General features: G+C 34.7%; 1 protein-coding gene across 1 annotated transcript in view; it reads right to left on the reverse strand.

Moving 5' to 3' along the window:
• Positions 1 to 207: 207 nt before the first annotated feature.
• Positions 208 to 15340, reverse strand: part of PKIA (cAMP-dependent protein kinase inhibitor alpha) — an 89661-nt gene continuing 74528 nt past the window's right edge. The window contains exons 3-4 of the mRNA XM_003269463.4: positions 6935 to 7112; positions 208 to 3734 (exon numbers count right to left, since the gene is read on the reverse strand). Of these exons, the coding sequence (XP_003269511.1) occupies positions 3655 to 3734; positions 6935 to 7085 (231 nt within the window). The 5' untranslated portion in view covers positions 7086 to 7112 and the 3' untranslated portion in view covers positions 208 to 3654. The remainder of the gene's footprint in view (positions 3735 to 6934; positions 7113 to 15340) is intronic.

Here is a 15340-nt window from a genome sequence, read left to right on the forward strand (position 1 = left end):
CGTAGATGACAAAGACCGGGAAGTGGGCTACACGAGTGGAATGGAGTTGAAAATGATTAGAATAAAGGCCAGGAAAGAGTGAAGCTGGAGTCCTGGGTTTGTCCACTGCAGGACGACTGAGGCATAGAATTTCTCCTTTATCACCTGCAGCACTCTCTAGCACCAAGTACATAGTGTGAATTCAATAAATACTCTTAATAGACTGTGTACATTTCAGAAAAATGTGTTACTTTTAATCATCAATTATGTGAGCATGCAACATTGCTAAATACAAAAGTCATACAAGCTCACAAATGACTTCAGAGACTGCCACTCTTGTAATTAAAGAACAATTTAGGGTCTATTAAGACATCATAAATCATAGATCCTTTCCTATTTTCACTTGATGACTACACATTTTCTCCCTGCTACTACTACTACTACTACTACAGGTTTCACTTAGAAGCTTTGCTGCCCGGCAGTTACATTTCTTTATCCATTATTGTTTCCCTGAAGAGAAATAGCAGTATCATTCATCTTCTAAAATGGTGCATTACCACTGTATCTAAGTAAGACTCAAGTATAGGGCATTTACCATTGGCTGTTCTGGAAGTATTATCTAAGAATTGGATTTCAATGTCTGTTATTTATTGGAAAAATATTTCTATGAATTTATGATAATATGTTGGCATAGGATGATTACAATTGATAAAAGGTAAATTTAACAATTTCACGCTTGTTGCAAATAAGTCAAAAAGCCAAAGTCCCCATGTTTGTTGGTAATTAAACAAAATGAGTAGCATGAAACATAAAAAATGTGAATCATGCTGTGTTTACAGACCACATGCCAGAAAAAGATCTTCTGGGAAATATACCCCCCAAATAAGACATAATTGAATTTCTTTTTTTAAAAAAAGATATACTTTATGTGACCTACTCATATCTGTTATTACCCATCTAGGGAGCCTTGAGAAAGGCAATTTCTCCTTCTGGGATTCAGTTTCCTTCTGTAAAATATGGAGGCTGAAGAAGTTCATCTCTAAAAGTTCCCTTACAGCTCTGCAGTTGGCTCTAATTTTGTGACATGTGCACTGGAAAGCTCCTTGGTGACAAACATGGGTTCAAATCCTCAGTTCATCACTTACTAGCTTTTTAAGCTTCTAAAGGTTATATTTTATTGAGTGCTTATATTTTAATCTGTGAAATTGGATAAAAATACCACTCTTAATAGAATTGTTTGAGGATCAAATGGGAGAATACGAGCTGCAAAGCCATTAGCATAGGAATAGTTGGTTAATAGGCATCCAATGCCTATTACCAAACCCAGCGCCCTGGTTTCCTACTCTTTCCTTCTCTCCTTAAAAATTCAGATCCATGTGTATTCTTGACTGGCAAATAAAGGAAAATAAAATAAAATTTGAAAGATGCCATGAATAAGCAAAATGTATAGGATGTGGACATTTTGGAAAATTAATTTTTATCTCCCTAGCTTGGAAATGCCTTTGGGTTTGAATATAGCAGACAAAGCAGTAGTAAGAAGTCAAACTAAATCCAAAGCTCCATATGACTTTGCAATTTAGCGCTATTTATGTATTTAAAGACAAGCATGGCACCACATGCATTAATAATAGTATATCACATAGGAATATAAACCCTCCACATAGACTCAGCACTGGTTCTAAAATTTTCAAAATCACATAAAATCAGTTTGGAATTTCACAACCTTAAGAAAGAACAGAAACTTAAATTCACAAGAAACCTATTAAAATATTAAATGAGGATACTGAAAACTGACTGTAGGGGTTCGATGGTTTAAACAGTTTACCAGGGATTGCCTAAAATAACCCTAGGAACCTCTTTTCTCACTTGTGAGTCTATTAGTAGGTGATGTGTTTGAATTTTACTGGGCATTTTGGCCCCTGATGGATTAGACAGAAGGAAGCATTCTAAAATTTAATCTTTCCTCTTTCTGTTCTCGGAAAGGCTCACGTTATTTTTTTTTTCTAGTAATATCTGATTGAGTACTAAATGCAACCCATGCCCTTATTCCAGTCAGTTGAAATGCCCTGTGGAAGGAGAAGTGAGCAGACTTACCTTTTATCCTGTATGTAATTACATAGAAGGGCTGAGTTTCTGGCACAACCACACAAATTACCTATTGGAATGCTGCTCTATCTACTTCATGTGGAAAGGTATCTAAGCCCTCAAGGACAGCTAAGTGGGCTCATTATTGTAAAGGGACTCCCATTGCCTGCTATTTGTCCAGTAATTCATGAACCATTGGCATATTACTGGTTCCTTATTTATTACCACTGACAAATGATTTCATAATACTGACCAGAGGGATTACACAGCTCACAAAAACTTTCCATATAAGAAGCACGATGTTAAAACACAGCAGAGGCCATCAAACACAGTATTAATGAGAATTTTGTTAGCTTCTAATGATAATCATTATTGTATCAGAATGCAATTCACACTAATTATTAGTAAAAGTTTACAAACATTAAAAAGTGCATAATAACATTTGGATCTCATAGGGCTGAAAAAAGACATGAAAACACAACACCAGGGCTTTACTTTTGTGATTGGTGTCCACATGATTGCAAGGAGATTACTTTCTCCACCTTATTCAGCTTAGTGAAGATAAGTTGTCCTCCAAATTTAAATAGTATCATACAGCATTGTGAGAAATTTGATTCCATAGAACAAAATATTTCCAGTCCTTAGTATGATCTTGGCTTTTCTTTTCTACCTTTCCAATTGTCCAAAATTCTCATAACTTAAAATATATATATATATTAGGTGGGAGAAGTTCTCCACTTGAGAATAAAGCAAACTTGACAGATTGAATTCCAGTCTGTGCAGACACCAAACAGACTGAATTCAGGTGATATTCACATTAATGGATATTTTCAAATGTCTGTATAATAAAGCAATGGAGTCTTGATGAATCTGTTAGACTTAATCAACTCATCAACATACAATAAGCAAGGGGAAAGACTGTGTTTTAAAAAAGGGTGTTCTATCCTGTGTACACCACCACAGTATGGAAAACTAAAATAAAAAGACAGCCCTTTTAAAAATGAGTGGTATAAAAATTCACAGTAATGTACATCATTTTGTTTTTCATAAGCAATCAGAGAAGGGGGCAGTGCTGAGCATATATATTGTACAATACAAAACAGTGTAAATAACACAGCAGTAACACACAGATACGTAATGCTAAAAACAGTGCTTTCTGGATCTTTCTTTTACTGGGTGAACACTTGAGCCAGAGATATTTAAACTCTGGGGTTCAATCAACCCTTCGCAATTAGACACAATTAAATCCTCTGACATTGTGAGGGGCCAGATGCTACAGGAAGAATCATCATCTAGGTCGGTGCTACTCTCTATAAGCATTTCATCATATGATCAAGTGAAAGGATCCATACAAAAATGACGCCCAAACACAAGCCACATGATTTCAACCATTGCTAATGACAGAGGTAGGGAAAAGTCTGCCTGCAGCCACAGCCTCTGCCCTCATTTTTAACATGATAATGAGCAGGTTCCTGCAATGCAGCACAGCCATTTTCTTTTTCCTCTTTTCACTCATGGAAACAAATGCATTCCAGACACTCCTGGAGATTTGAGACATTTTCAGGTGTGGTCGAGGGTCAAAGTGGGGTGTTAGCTTTCAGATTTTGCTGCTTCTCCCTGGGCTTCCCCACTTTGTTCTGTAGAACTTCGTTGTGCATCTTCTTCACCTTCTGCAAAAGAAAAACGAAAACAGAATAAAGGCAAAATAAAAATGATTGCTTTTATTTACCAACTCTCGATATGTCATATTGGTAACTTCAGAAATACTAAACAGGCCTGAAACTCTCTAAGGAACAAGTATATTTTCTTGGTAGTCAGTTCACCACTAAGAAAACAGCTTAAGTTTTCAAGGACTGATTAATTCTGTGAACTTGGGACAGCGTGGCTCAAAAACAAAATAATGTTCAAATTTTCAGAGTAGTTAGTGATCAGCTAAGCTTTGGATAAATAGCTCAGAAATCTCACGGCCAGGTCATGTCACTTAGATATAGTTTCACAGGTTGCAGAAATCAGAAATGTCTTTAAGTAGAAATCAGAAGTGGGAGCATGTTTACCTTTTTATGCCTGATTGTCTTATTTGAAGAAATTTTTTAAAACTGCATTTTCTCCTTTTTATAGCACTTGATGATAACCCAGCTAATTTCTCAGAGGTTCTATTAGTTCAAAGTAAAAGCAATAGTGGAAAATGAAAGGGCACTATGTCAGCTGGCCAGTCCCTTGTCAAATAGTTATAATGGCCCCTGGTCTGCCCTTAGAGAACACGTGCACAATTCCAATAAAACGACCCTCATAACTGCACCCTCAGTAGCAATCTTAGCCAGTGGTATAGCAAACATTTCAATGCTTTCAGTCCATATTAGGTCACTTTATATAAGTGCAAGCTGTTGGCAATTCTAGACTCAAAGATTCAAATATCTGCATGTGACATTTTGTTATCAGGCAGCCAGTATGGCTTGGCAGACAAAATGTTTTCAGGCGTTGCAATAATATAAACGCATCAATATTTGCTAAGGGTTTGTTATCATAATTCAAATAAAAGCAGGTAAGTCGGCTGGTCTATTCTTTGGACCATAATGTTATAAGGCAGTTTCTTCTCTACTCTTAGCAAGTACACACAAAGCACCTCACCATACTCCAACAACATTAAATCTTTAGGGAAATTAAAACCAATTCTTCCACATAAAAATATTTTCTTCTAAAGCAGTACCCAGGGTATGACCAGACATTATATATAATTTTCATGCACTATTTTATTGGGAGAGGCTCGCATGATGTGCAGATGGCCTGGTTCTGAGATGTGTAAATTAAGCATGCAACAAGAACTTGGTAAACAGGAGAAGCTTTTGGTAATCAAAGAAATGAAGTCAAATTAGGGCATATGTAAGACAGTAGAATATTTCTGGATGAAAGTGATTGTATAAATACAAGATGAGGAACTTGACTCCCATCGGGCTTGGGACCTTCTAGGTGTCTGGGGACACTTCTCAGGGCTTAGCATTATGCTGAAAACATAGAGACTGTTGCTAAATAGGTGCTTGTTAACAAATAAAGGTAAACATGAAGCAACAATATTGTTGAGTATAAACTAAAATGAAGCTGAAACATTTACCAATTACAAAAAAAATTCCTCACAATTCTTAGTGACGTTGAATTTGTCATTATATATTTGCCATTTTTTATATTTTAGATCTTCGTATTATACAGTTATTAGTTTTTTGTACTTAGAGTAAAGAAAGTTATTGCTTTGTATACTGTTTCTGGTTTTGGACTTTATAAGTTTAAGAGAAACACAAAATGTTGCAAGAGTCTAGTGAATTGCAATTAACATGCAAAAATATTTAGAAAAGACAATTGGAAGTGTAAAGATAAATTATTTTAAATTATTTAATTATAAAATAATGCATATAAAATTATTTTATTTATTTTTATTAATATTAAATTTTAATTTATTATTTAGATAATTTATAATAATTTAATGTTTTCAGGAAAATAAAACAGTCTTAGGGCTAACAATTCTCAACTTCAGGAAAAATAGAAAAAGAAGAAATTAAATTGTACTATGAATAAAAATGTTCTAATATTAAGAGCGGCTAAAATTAATGCAGACTATTTAAAGTAGCATATTTGTATGAAAAATAAAATATAAATCTTATGCAAGACTGCAGCAAAAATGTATTTATCCATCTCATGTTACCAAATTGGAATAATTCCCTATACAGTCTTTCTCAGAGCTGTTCTGGGAAGTAACTACTGGTAGCAATAATAGCACAACAATGAAACCTAAGATATACACAGGTCTACATATTCCAAAGTGGTGATATTAAAGTTTTATTATTAATCTGAATTTGAAAAGACCAGTCTGGGAAATACTGAGCTTTAGCCATTGAATAAAATACTATCCTTATATATTTTAAAGTAATGTTGCTGAGCCATTTCATTAATCTATATATACATATACTCTGACTCAGTTTTCTAATAATCTAAAGGTTTTACCTTAAAAATTCTAACAGCGAAGACATATTGAATAATTAAGAGTCAGAAATTGTGATAAGTGCTTTCCATGCACATAATATCAGGGTTCCTTAATCGTGAATTCTTTTTACTTTTTAAGGTTATTTTTACACAAGTCTTCTCAGGGAAACACATTCAGCTTTGATATCTGCAAAAGCTATGAGTGGAGGGACTATCAGGGGACTTATTCTAATACTCAGAAGTAAAACTGTCAAGTATTTTAATCCATCAAACTTGTTTTTCTTTTTCATTAATGAAGATAGACTCCTTGGGTAAGAATTCAAGGCCGAGTAAGGAGACAAATTTTTCACAAACGCATTCTATCTGGAATGGGAAACCAAAGACCCTTTTACCTAAGACTTACTAACGTAACAGATCATTTTACTTCCATTCTTAATAAAATTAGCCCTGGAGACTCTTTTTTTAGTAAAATTGTTCTTAGAATTGAAGTCTATCAGAATTACCTGTGAATCTTGTTAAATGTCTATCTAGTAAATGTTAAGAGGTGGCCAATATTGTCAAAGGTAGGAGCTCAAACTCTGTTAAGTACTGTACATAAGCAATTTCAGCTTTTACAGAAATTAGGATTTAAAAAAAAACACCATGTGTTTTATTGATTGCATTAATAAAATCAGATTAAGGACTCTGCATTTGAGTGGGAAGGCTTCTAAAGAGACATCATTGAAAATAGAGCAGGAGTGATTAAGAGATTAGTCTCAGACTTTCATCTTGCCTTGGATTGTTTAAAACTCTTTACATTAGATTACTTTCCAAGATGGCTTTTCGTGCCTTAATCCCACTTAGTAAAATGCTGCAAATCATTCCATGCTCATAGAGAAATGTGTGCCAGATGACTTACCTGTCTTGTTAATATCAAGACCTGCTAATTTCAAGGCTAATTCATTGCTGTTGCCACTTGCAGAGGAAACCAGGATATCATGTATTGCATTTCTTCTACCTGTTCTTCCTGAAGCAATAAAATCTGCATATGTAGTTTCCACATCAGTCATTGCTACCAAATATCCACATAGCAGGGACTACAAAAGAAAGGAAAATTCATAGGTAAATATAATGGTAGTCAATGCTAAACATTTAACAAAGACAACTGTTAAACTACCGACCTAGTATATGAATGTGAAACAATTGTCCTGTTTACAGATTCAAAAAACAAGTAATGCCTTTTCTGGTCCTAAGAATTTAGATCAAAGGTCTGGGAACCTTTAATGTACAGGGCCTGATAGTACATATTTAGGCTTTGAGGGTCATATGATCTCTATCCCAACTACTCAACTTTGTCCTTAAAGTACAAAAGCAGCCATAGCCAATACATAAAACAAATATAATAAACAAATTTTATTAACAAAAATAGGGAATGGGCCAGATTTGGCCTGCATGCCATAGTTTGTTGATACTTAGTTTACATTATAAAACTATCTTTCTCTAATACTATTTTAGTCATTCTTCAACTCCAAAGAGAACTTGAGACACTTGGGGGGTGTTAAGTGAAAAATGGTTCATCTTTGGAGTAAGCAGTAAGTGAGAGCATTGTCTGTACAGTCTGCTAATGAAATGAACCAAAATTCTTTGCTTTTTATTACCACTATGCACCATGCACCAGCAATTCTAAATATTTTCAGTGATCAAATTCTGCTCCCAGTCCACAAAAACAGCTCCCCACGTTCCCCTTGATAAGTCATTACTTGAGAGGAGTAACAAACACTCTTGATTAAATCTTGGAAATAAAATGTCAAAAGGTACAAAAACTGATTACTCAAAACCCTTTCATTTCTACCATTAAACTGGCCATACTGCCAAAAGCAATTTACAGATTCAATGCTATTCCTATCAAACTACCAACGATATTTTCCACAGAATTAGAAAAAAAATTTTCTAAAATTCGTAAAGAACCAAAAAAGAGCCCAAATGGCCAAAGCAACCCTAAGGAAAAAGAAAAAAGCCAGAAGCATCACACTACCCAACTTTAAGCTATACTGCAAGGCTATGGTAACCTAAAACAGCATGATACTGGTACAAAAACAGACGCAGAGACCAATGAATCAGGTTAAAGAACCCAGAAATAAAGCCACACTTAAAGCTATCTGATCTTCAACAAAATTGACAAAAACAAGCAATGGGGAAAGGACTCTCTCTTCAATAAATGGTGCTGGGAAAACTGGCTAGCCACATGTAGATTGAAACTGGACCTTTTCCTTTCACCATGTACAAAAATCAACACAAGGACTAAGTCAATTTCAATTGATTAAAGACTTAAATGTAAAACCTAAAACTGTAAAAACTCTAGAAGAAAACATAGGGAATACTTCTCTGGACATAGGCCCTTGCAAATAATTTATGTCAAAGACTCCAAAAAGAATTGCCACAAAAGCAAAAATTGACAAATGGGACATAATTAAACTAAAGAGCTTCTGCACAGCAAAAGAAACTATCAACGGAGTAAACAAACAAACCACAGAATGGCAGAAAATAGTCTCAAATTATGCATCTGACAAAATTCTAATATCCAGAACTAAAAAGGAACTTAAATCAACAAGTGGTGGCTCATGCCTGTAATCCCAGCACTCTGGGAGGCCAAGGCGGGTGAATCACCTGGGGTCAGGAGTCCGAGACCAGCCTGACCAACATGGTGAAACCCCGTCTCTATTAAAAATACAAAAATTAGCCAGGCCTGGTGTTGGGTGCCTGTAATCCCAGCTACTCAGGAGGCTGAAACAGGAGAATCACTTGAACCTGGGAGGCGGAGGTCACAGTGAGGTGAGATCACGCCCATTGCACTCCAGCCTGGGCGGCGAGAGTGAAACTTCGTCTCAAAAAAATAAATAAATAAAATTTAAAAATAAAGCAAAAAGCAAATAGCTCCATTAAAAATTGGGCAATGGATATGAACAGACACTTCTCAAAAGAAGACACACACACGGCCAACAAGCATACAAAAAACTGGCCAACATCACTAATTATTAGAAAACTGCAAATCAAAACTACAATGAGATATCACCTCACACCAGTCAGAGTGGCTATTATTAATAAGTCGAAAATCAACAGATGCTGGTGAAGTTGCAGAGAAAAGGGAACACTTTTACACTACTGATGGGAATATAAACTACTTCAGCCACTGTGGAAAGCATTTTAAAGATTTCTCAGTGAACTTAGAACTACCATTAGACCCAGCAATCACATTACTGGGTATATACCCAAAGGAATATAAATCGTTCTACCATAAAGACACATGCACACGTATGTTCATCACAGCACTTTTCACAATAACAAAGACACGGAATCCACCTAAATGCCCATCAACAGTGGATGAGATCATGTCTGTTGCAGCAACATGGATGGAGCTGAAGGCCATTATCCTAAGTTAATTAATGCAGGAACAGAAAACCAAACACTGCACGTTCTCACTTATAAGTGGTAGCTAAAAACTGAGTACAAATGGACACAAAGCAGGGAAGAATAGACACCAGGGCCTATCTGAGGATGGAAGGTGGGAGGAGGGTGAGGATCAAAAAACTATAGGTTACTATGCTTATTATCTGGGTAATAAAATAATCTGTACACCAAACCCCAGAAATATGCAATTTATCCATGAAACAAACCTGCATATGTACCCCTTGAACCTAAAATAAAAGTTGGAAGGTAAAACAAACAAAAATAAACCAAAACCACCTCATTTGTAAAATTCTGAATCTGGAAATTCTCTCCGCTCGTCACAGCCACCTTTTCTTTTTCTTTTCCTCTTATAGTCAATGAACCCAATTCTTTATACTGATGCTGTCTTTAATTCCTTGAATCACTTTTTAGTTTCCTCTAGGTCCAGTCCTACGTGAATCAGTTACTCACTACTTTATGTAGTTTTTTTATTAGCATCAAGAAGTCCCTTTGATCTATTGTTATCTTTACTTTTGTACCTACACTTCACTGCTAGGAAAACACTATAGTATATTTTCTCTGATCTCAGTACTGGGTGACTGAGTGTTACCAGAAAAAGTCACAAAATTATGCCAATTGGCTCAACTAGAAATTTCTGGCTCTATTATTAGTATACACTTGGATGGAGTTGCTCAGAAATTCTTCTGTTCACCTCTAGTTGACTCTTCCTTATGCTGTTCTCTTTGGGAGGGATTCCAAACCCTTTCCAGTCTACACACCAGACACCACCTACCTTAAGAGATGACTCTGCATCTTCCTCTGAGAAGATACAGTACATCTGTTACAAATTCTCTAAAAATTCTTCCTTTTTCAAACAACATTTCTCTGTATAATCACCATTCTTTCTTTTTTGGATGAATTGACCTGCATTTTTAAGACATGCTATTGATTTTATTTCCTTCCACCTCTAACACCATTACCCACTGCCCATTAACGTGACACATGTTGGAGAATATATTTTCCCTCATTTCTCTCCCTTGATATCCATGTCTAATCACTTGCCAGGTCATATTGATTTTTATTTGATCCCACTCATATTTAGTCTCTGTAAAAAACAGGAAAAACATAGGAACATGCAAATCAACCAAATGCTGAGTTTCTCTATTCCCTAAGTTTCTCCATGTCCCAACCTATCCAAAATGCTGCGATAAGTGTTAACCATTTTGCCTTTCTCAAAGGCCTTCCAAGCCTGCTGCACAGCCTATACAACACATTCTGAAGTTTTTAGCATTTCTTTTAAAGCATTCCGTGATCTGGAAAGGACTCACTTTTTTTTTTGTTTTTTTAACTTCAACCACTTGCTCTCATACATGGTATGTTTTAGAATAATGAGCAATATTTTTCCAGAGCTTCTCTGCTGGTGTGCTGGTTCAAGTCTGTTACTCCACCTGTAACAGTTTTTCCCCAACAAACTTTCTTGTTAAAGTAGATTTAGCGCTCAAAACTCAGTCAAACACCATCTTCTCTTTTGACTAATTTCCGTATCTCTTCAGCTAGTGATCTACAGGTTTGATTTGTACTGTACAGGGCACTTAAATTCTAACAGGCCTTATAGTTACTTCTCCTTCTCAATATATTACAGGTTCTGATAAGGCAGAAACTGCATTTTGTTAATATTTTAATCACATACAATTTCTAGCAGAGTTGTTTGCACATAGCCAATGTTAAATAAGAATATGTTAAATAGAACTGACCAATGAGGAAGAAATATATTAATCACCTTTGATCAGTGGCCACAGAAAACTTTCCTGCTTCCTGATTGTACTAAATTACTAAATCCTAAAAATTCATCTACTTCAGTCTAGAAGTTTTTATAGATGAAGAACCTGAGTACCAGATAATTCAAGTGATCTGCCCATATTCACATAGTTAATAAATTAATCTGCCCATATTCACATAGTTAATAAATTAATCTGCCCATATTCACATAGTTAATAAATTAATCTGCCCATATTCACATAGTTAATGAATTAAGTACTTGGAACTTAAGTCTGCAAAGTTCCTGCCTATGCTTTTTACTTTACCAGGCAGCCTGTCTATGAGTAAGTCAGAGTTTGAATACAGTTTTTGGAACTTGGAATAATTCAGTGTTATTAATTGTAAAGATATTTTCATTATCTGCGTTACCATTAACCAACACAGTATTTGGTTTCTGCATTACTTCAAGGTTTAGAACTGAACATGCACATCAATCTAGCAAATACATCTTATAAATATTTAAGGAGAGGTGGAGTCACAAGAGATATTCAAGCTCTTTTCACAATGATTTTCACTCTTAGTCTCTTTCTATGGCTTTTAAAAACACAGGCTTAGGCCGGGCATGGTGGCTCATGCCTGTAATCCCAGCACTTTGGGAGGCTGAGGGGGGAGGGTCATGAGGTCAGGAGTTCGAGACCAGCCTGACCAACATGGTGAAACCTTGTCTCTACTAAAAATACAAAAATTAGCTGGGCATAGTGGCACACGCCTGTAATCACAGCTACACAGGAGGCTGAGGCAGGAGAATCGCTTGAACCCGGGTGGCGGAGGTTGCAGTGAGCCAAGATCGGGTCACTGCACTTCAGCCTGGGTGACAGAGCGAGACTCTGTCTCAAACAAACAAACAAACCAACAAACAAACAGGCTTAAAAAAAGCACAAGTGCTATTATTTCTCATCTGATAACAATGCTGTAAAGTAGGAAAACAAATCCTCATTTTTCAGATGGAGAAAAGAAGTCTCAGAGATTTTAAGTAACCACTAAATCATACATATTACCATGACTTAAACTATGGGTATATGTCTTTGGGTTTTGTGTAAAGGGCATTGTGCTTTGCAGTAAAGGTCCCTGTTTTTTTGCCAATTATCATTTCTAACTGCCATAATAATACATATCCTTGTAGGGGTTTATATCTAATTCTCCTTGCTGAAAATAGTTTTTAAATGATTTGAAATAACAAAAATGAGGCAGAGAAAAGTGGTAAAATTTTCCATGAGAAGGTATATATAAAAGAAAGTGTCTTGTATTATGATTTATCTGTGTGGGAATTTTAAAAGATCCTGGTGGCAATTCTACTTATATGAGGGTAAGCAACAACTTACTTTGAATTTTCATTTAGTGCACTCAAGTAATTAACACATGAAGGAAGAAATGAGGTTATGAAAGACCTAAAAGTATATTGTGCTTACTTTTAAAATCTTCATATATAGCTTTCATTTAAATTGAATGAAAGACAATAGGGACAATTGTGAGAAGAGATTATTCCTGTAAAGTTGAAATATATTTTTAGTTCCATGTGCATCCAATTCTGCAACTTTAAAGTAATATGGAAACTAAGCACTGCATATCCAATTACAGTAGCCAATATAATTATTATAATGCAAATAGCTATTACTATAAAAGTAATATTTCATTGCTTATTGTTTTCTTTCTCTAGACAATAGATCTATTTTCCAATAAGAGAACAATAGCTAAAAAATAGCACACACCAAATACGTGAATGAAGGAAAACATGCAATTACATTTTTAAACAAAAAATATATTGTATATTCCAGATTTTATCTATGATTATAGTGCTTTTAGTGAATTCCCCTTAAGTGCTCAAAAATAGATATTTTTACCTGCCTGGTGGCTATTTGTTTTTTCAGTCAAGCATTTAGACACAGGTCTTCTAATTTAGTAATATGACTCTGAGAGATAAATATCTTTTACGTCAAGCATACCTGTATAGACGACTTGTAGTTTTGCTTTGAAATTCTGGAGAACAGCCATAAAAATTATGTTTGACAGATATTCACCCCCCAAAATTACGAAATTCAAAAAAAGTCAAATAAAAGTCAGCAGCAGATGGAAGTTTAATAGACCAGCAACTAGCACATATTCTGACTTTATAAAAATAATCAGGAAAAAATCTGGAAAACTTATTAAAAGTAGACTTTGATTCTTTACTAGAGTTTCTTGTCTATGTTGCTATAATTGGAATTTTGTAGACATGACCAAATGATAGTATTGAATACAGACAAGGTAATATGGTGTTACTTTTTTGTATCCAGTTATACAAAAGATCCAATTATACTAATATTCAGCCTTATGGGATAGGGAAAAGAGAGAAATGGACATTTTATTATTTAAATACTGAACTATTTAAAGTTGTATTAAACTTTAAAGCATAAATCTGACATCTAAAAATTCAATCAAAACCTATGAATTAGAAATAAGCTTGCTCTCTCTTTTCCCCATTCTTAAAACAGCCTCACTCTCTTACTCTTTAGCAACAGAAGCAATATTGCTGCTCTACAAATTCTTTATATAATGGATTTCAAAACGGAGACTCATGATCTGTGTTGATCTTTTCCTTTTTTGTGCTATCTTTTTAAAATTCCATACACACAAATTATTTGAGAGAATAAAGCATAAGGTATTACTATAGTAGAATTTACAGATTTAGATAGATTTCAAGAGACTATGAAAAGCATGTACTTACGTCTCCTATGTTAAACAAACTGAAGTGTTCCACATCGATGGATTCTACAAGTTGGGCCTATGATGTTGCTAAAATGATTTTTATAGTGACATTGAGTCATGAGCCAAATGGTGACTGGATAACATGCTAATTTTACTCCTGTAAATGGGACACATGAAATGAGACTCACAGAGTTGGAGGAAAGAATGGAGAGAATGTCATCAGCATGCACTGAAGACTTCTCTTTAATCTGAATACTATGATTTCTTTTAAGTAAGAAAGAAAGAAAAAGAAAGAAAATTCCCCTTTTTCCACTATTACAAAATGCAATTATATAACTTCTCAACTTTGACTTTGTGAAATCATGGGAAGTATGTTTAAAGCCCTTGAGTAGTTCACTATGTGTTTAGTGCTTGGTCTACATTAGTATTTCTGAATTGTTTTGGTCTCAGATATCTACTACGTGCTCAAAACTTATGAAGAATCCCACTTAGCTTTCATTCTCCAGGGATAAATCTACCAATATTTAACATATGGGAAATTAGAAAAACTGAAAAAATTAAATAATTATTAATTCACCTCAAATACTATGAATAAACCCATTACACTTCATATCAATATTTTAATGAAAATAAAATACATTTTCCAAAGCAAAAAAAAAAAATAGTGACAAGTATGGCATTGATTTACATTTGCAACTCTCTGGCTTAATTTTGCAAAAGTCTGGCTTAATAAAAGACATCTGGTTTCTCATATTTGCTTCTGCATTCAGTATCTCTTAACATGTTGTTTTAGTTGAAGTATATAAGAGAATTTGGCTTAACAGAGATATTATTTTTTTTAGCTGGACAAGTGAGGAGAATTTTAATAGCCTTTTCAGATAATTGTGGCTTTTTTTCAATGTGGAATCTAAAGTCATATGAATATGCTTTCCATACTCTTCCTTTAGAAAGTTCCCATTGTCTTTCTTGCAGTTTGAAATGGTCTTTTGTCCACGCATTTTTTTTTCTTTTTTTTTTTGTTAACTATCAGACATTGGTCATCTGGAAAATATTGGTACACTGGATTATGTAAATTTCCCAAATGGTAGCACATTTAATTATACAATATCACATTTGTTAGCAACACCAACTATCTCATCTGAAAAGTCTTTAAGGATTGGGAAACTGACAAGTTCACAGGGGCAGATAATACGTTTTCCGAAATTATAATTTTTGTTGGAAAGTTTAGATTTTTTCGTTGGCGAAATATACTGTTAGATTTTGCTTTCCTAGAAGTGACAAGCTCGCTTTGTTCATTTTCAAGAAAATCTCTGCCAAATGTCCAAGTTTGAACAACTACAGTTTGCCTGTCACTTGTTCTTTCAAGTAAAAATGG

The sequence above is a fragment of the Nomascus leucogenys genome, chromosome 16 (genome assembly GCF_006542625.1).
Source record: "Nomascus leucogenys isolate Asia chromosome 16, Asia_NLE_v1, whole genome shotgun sequence".
NCBI lineage: Eukaryota > Metazoa > Chordata > Mammalia > Primates > Hylobatidae > Nomascus > Nomascus leucogenys.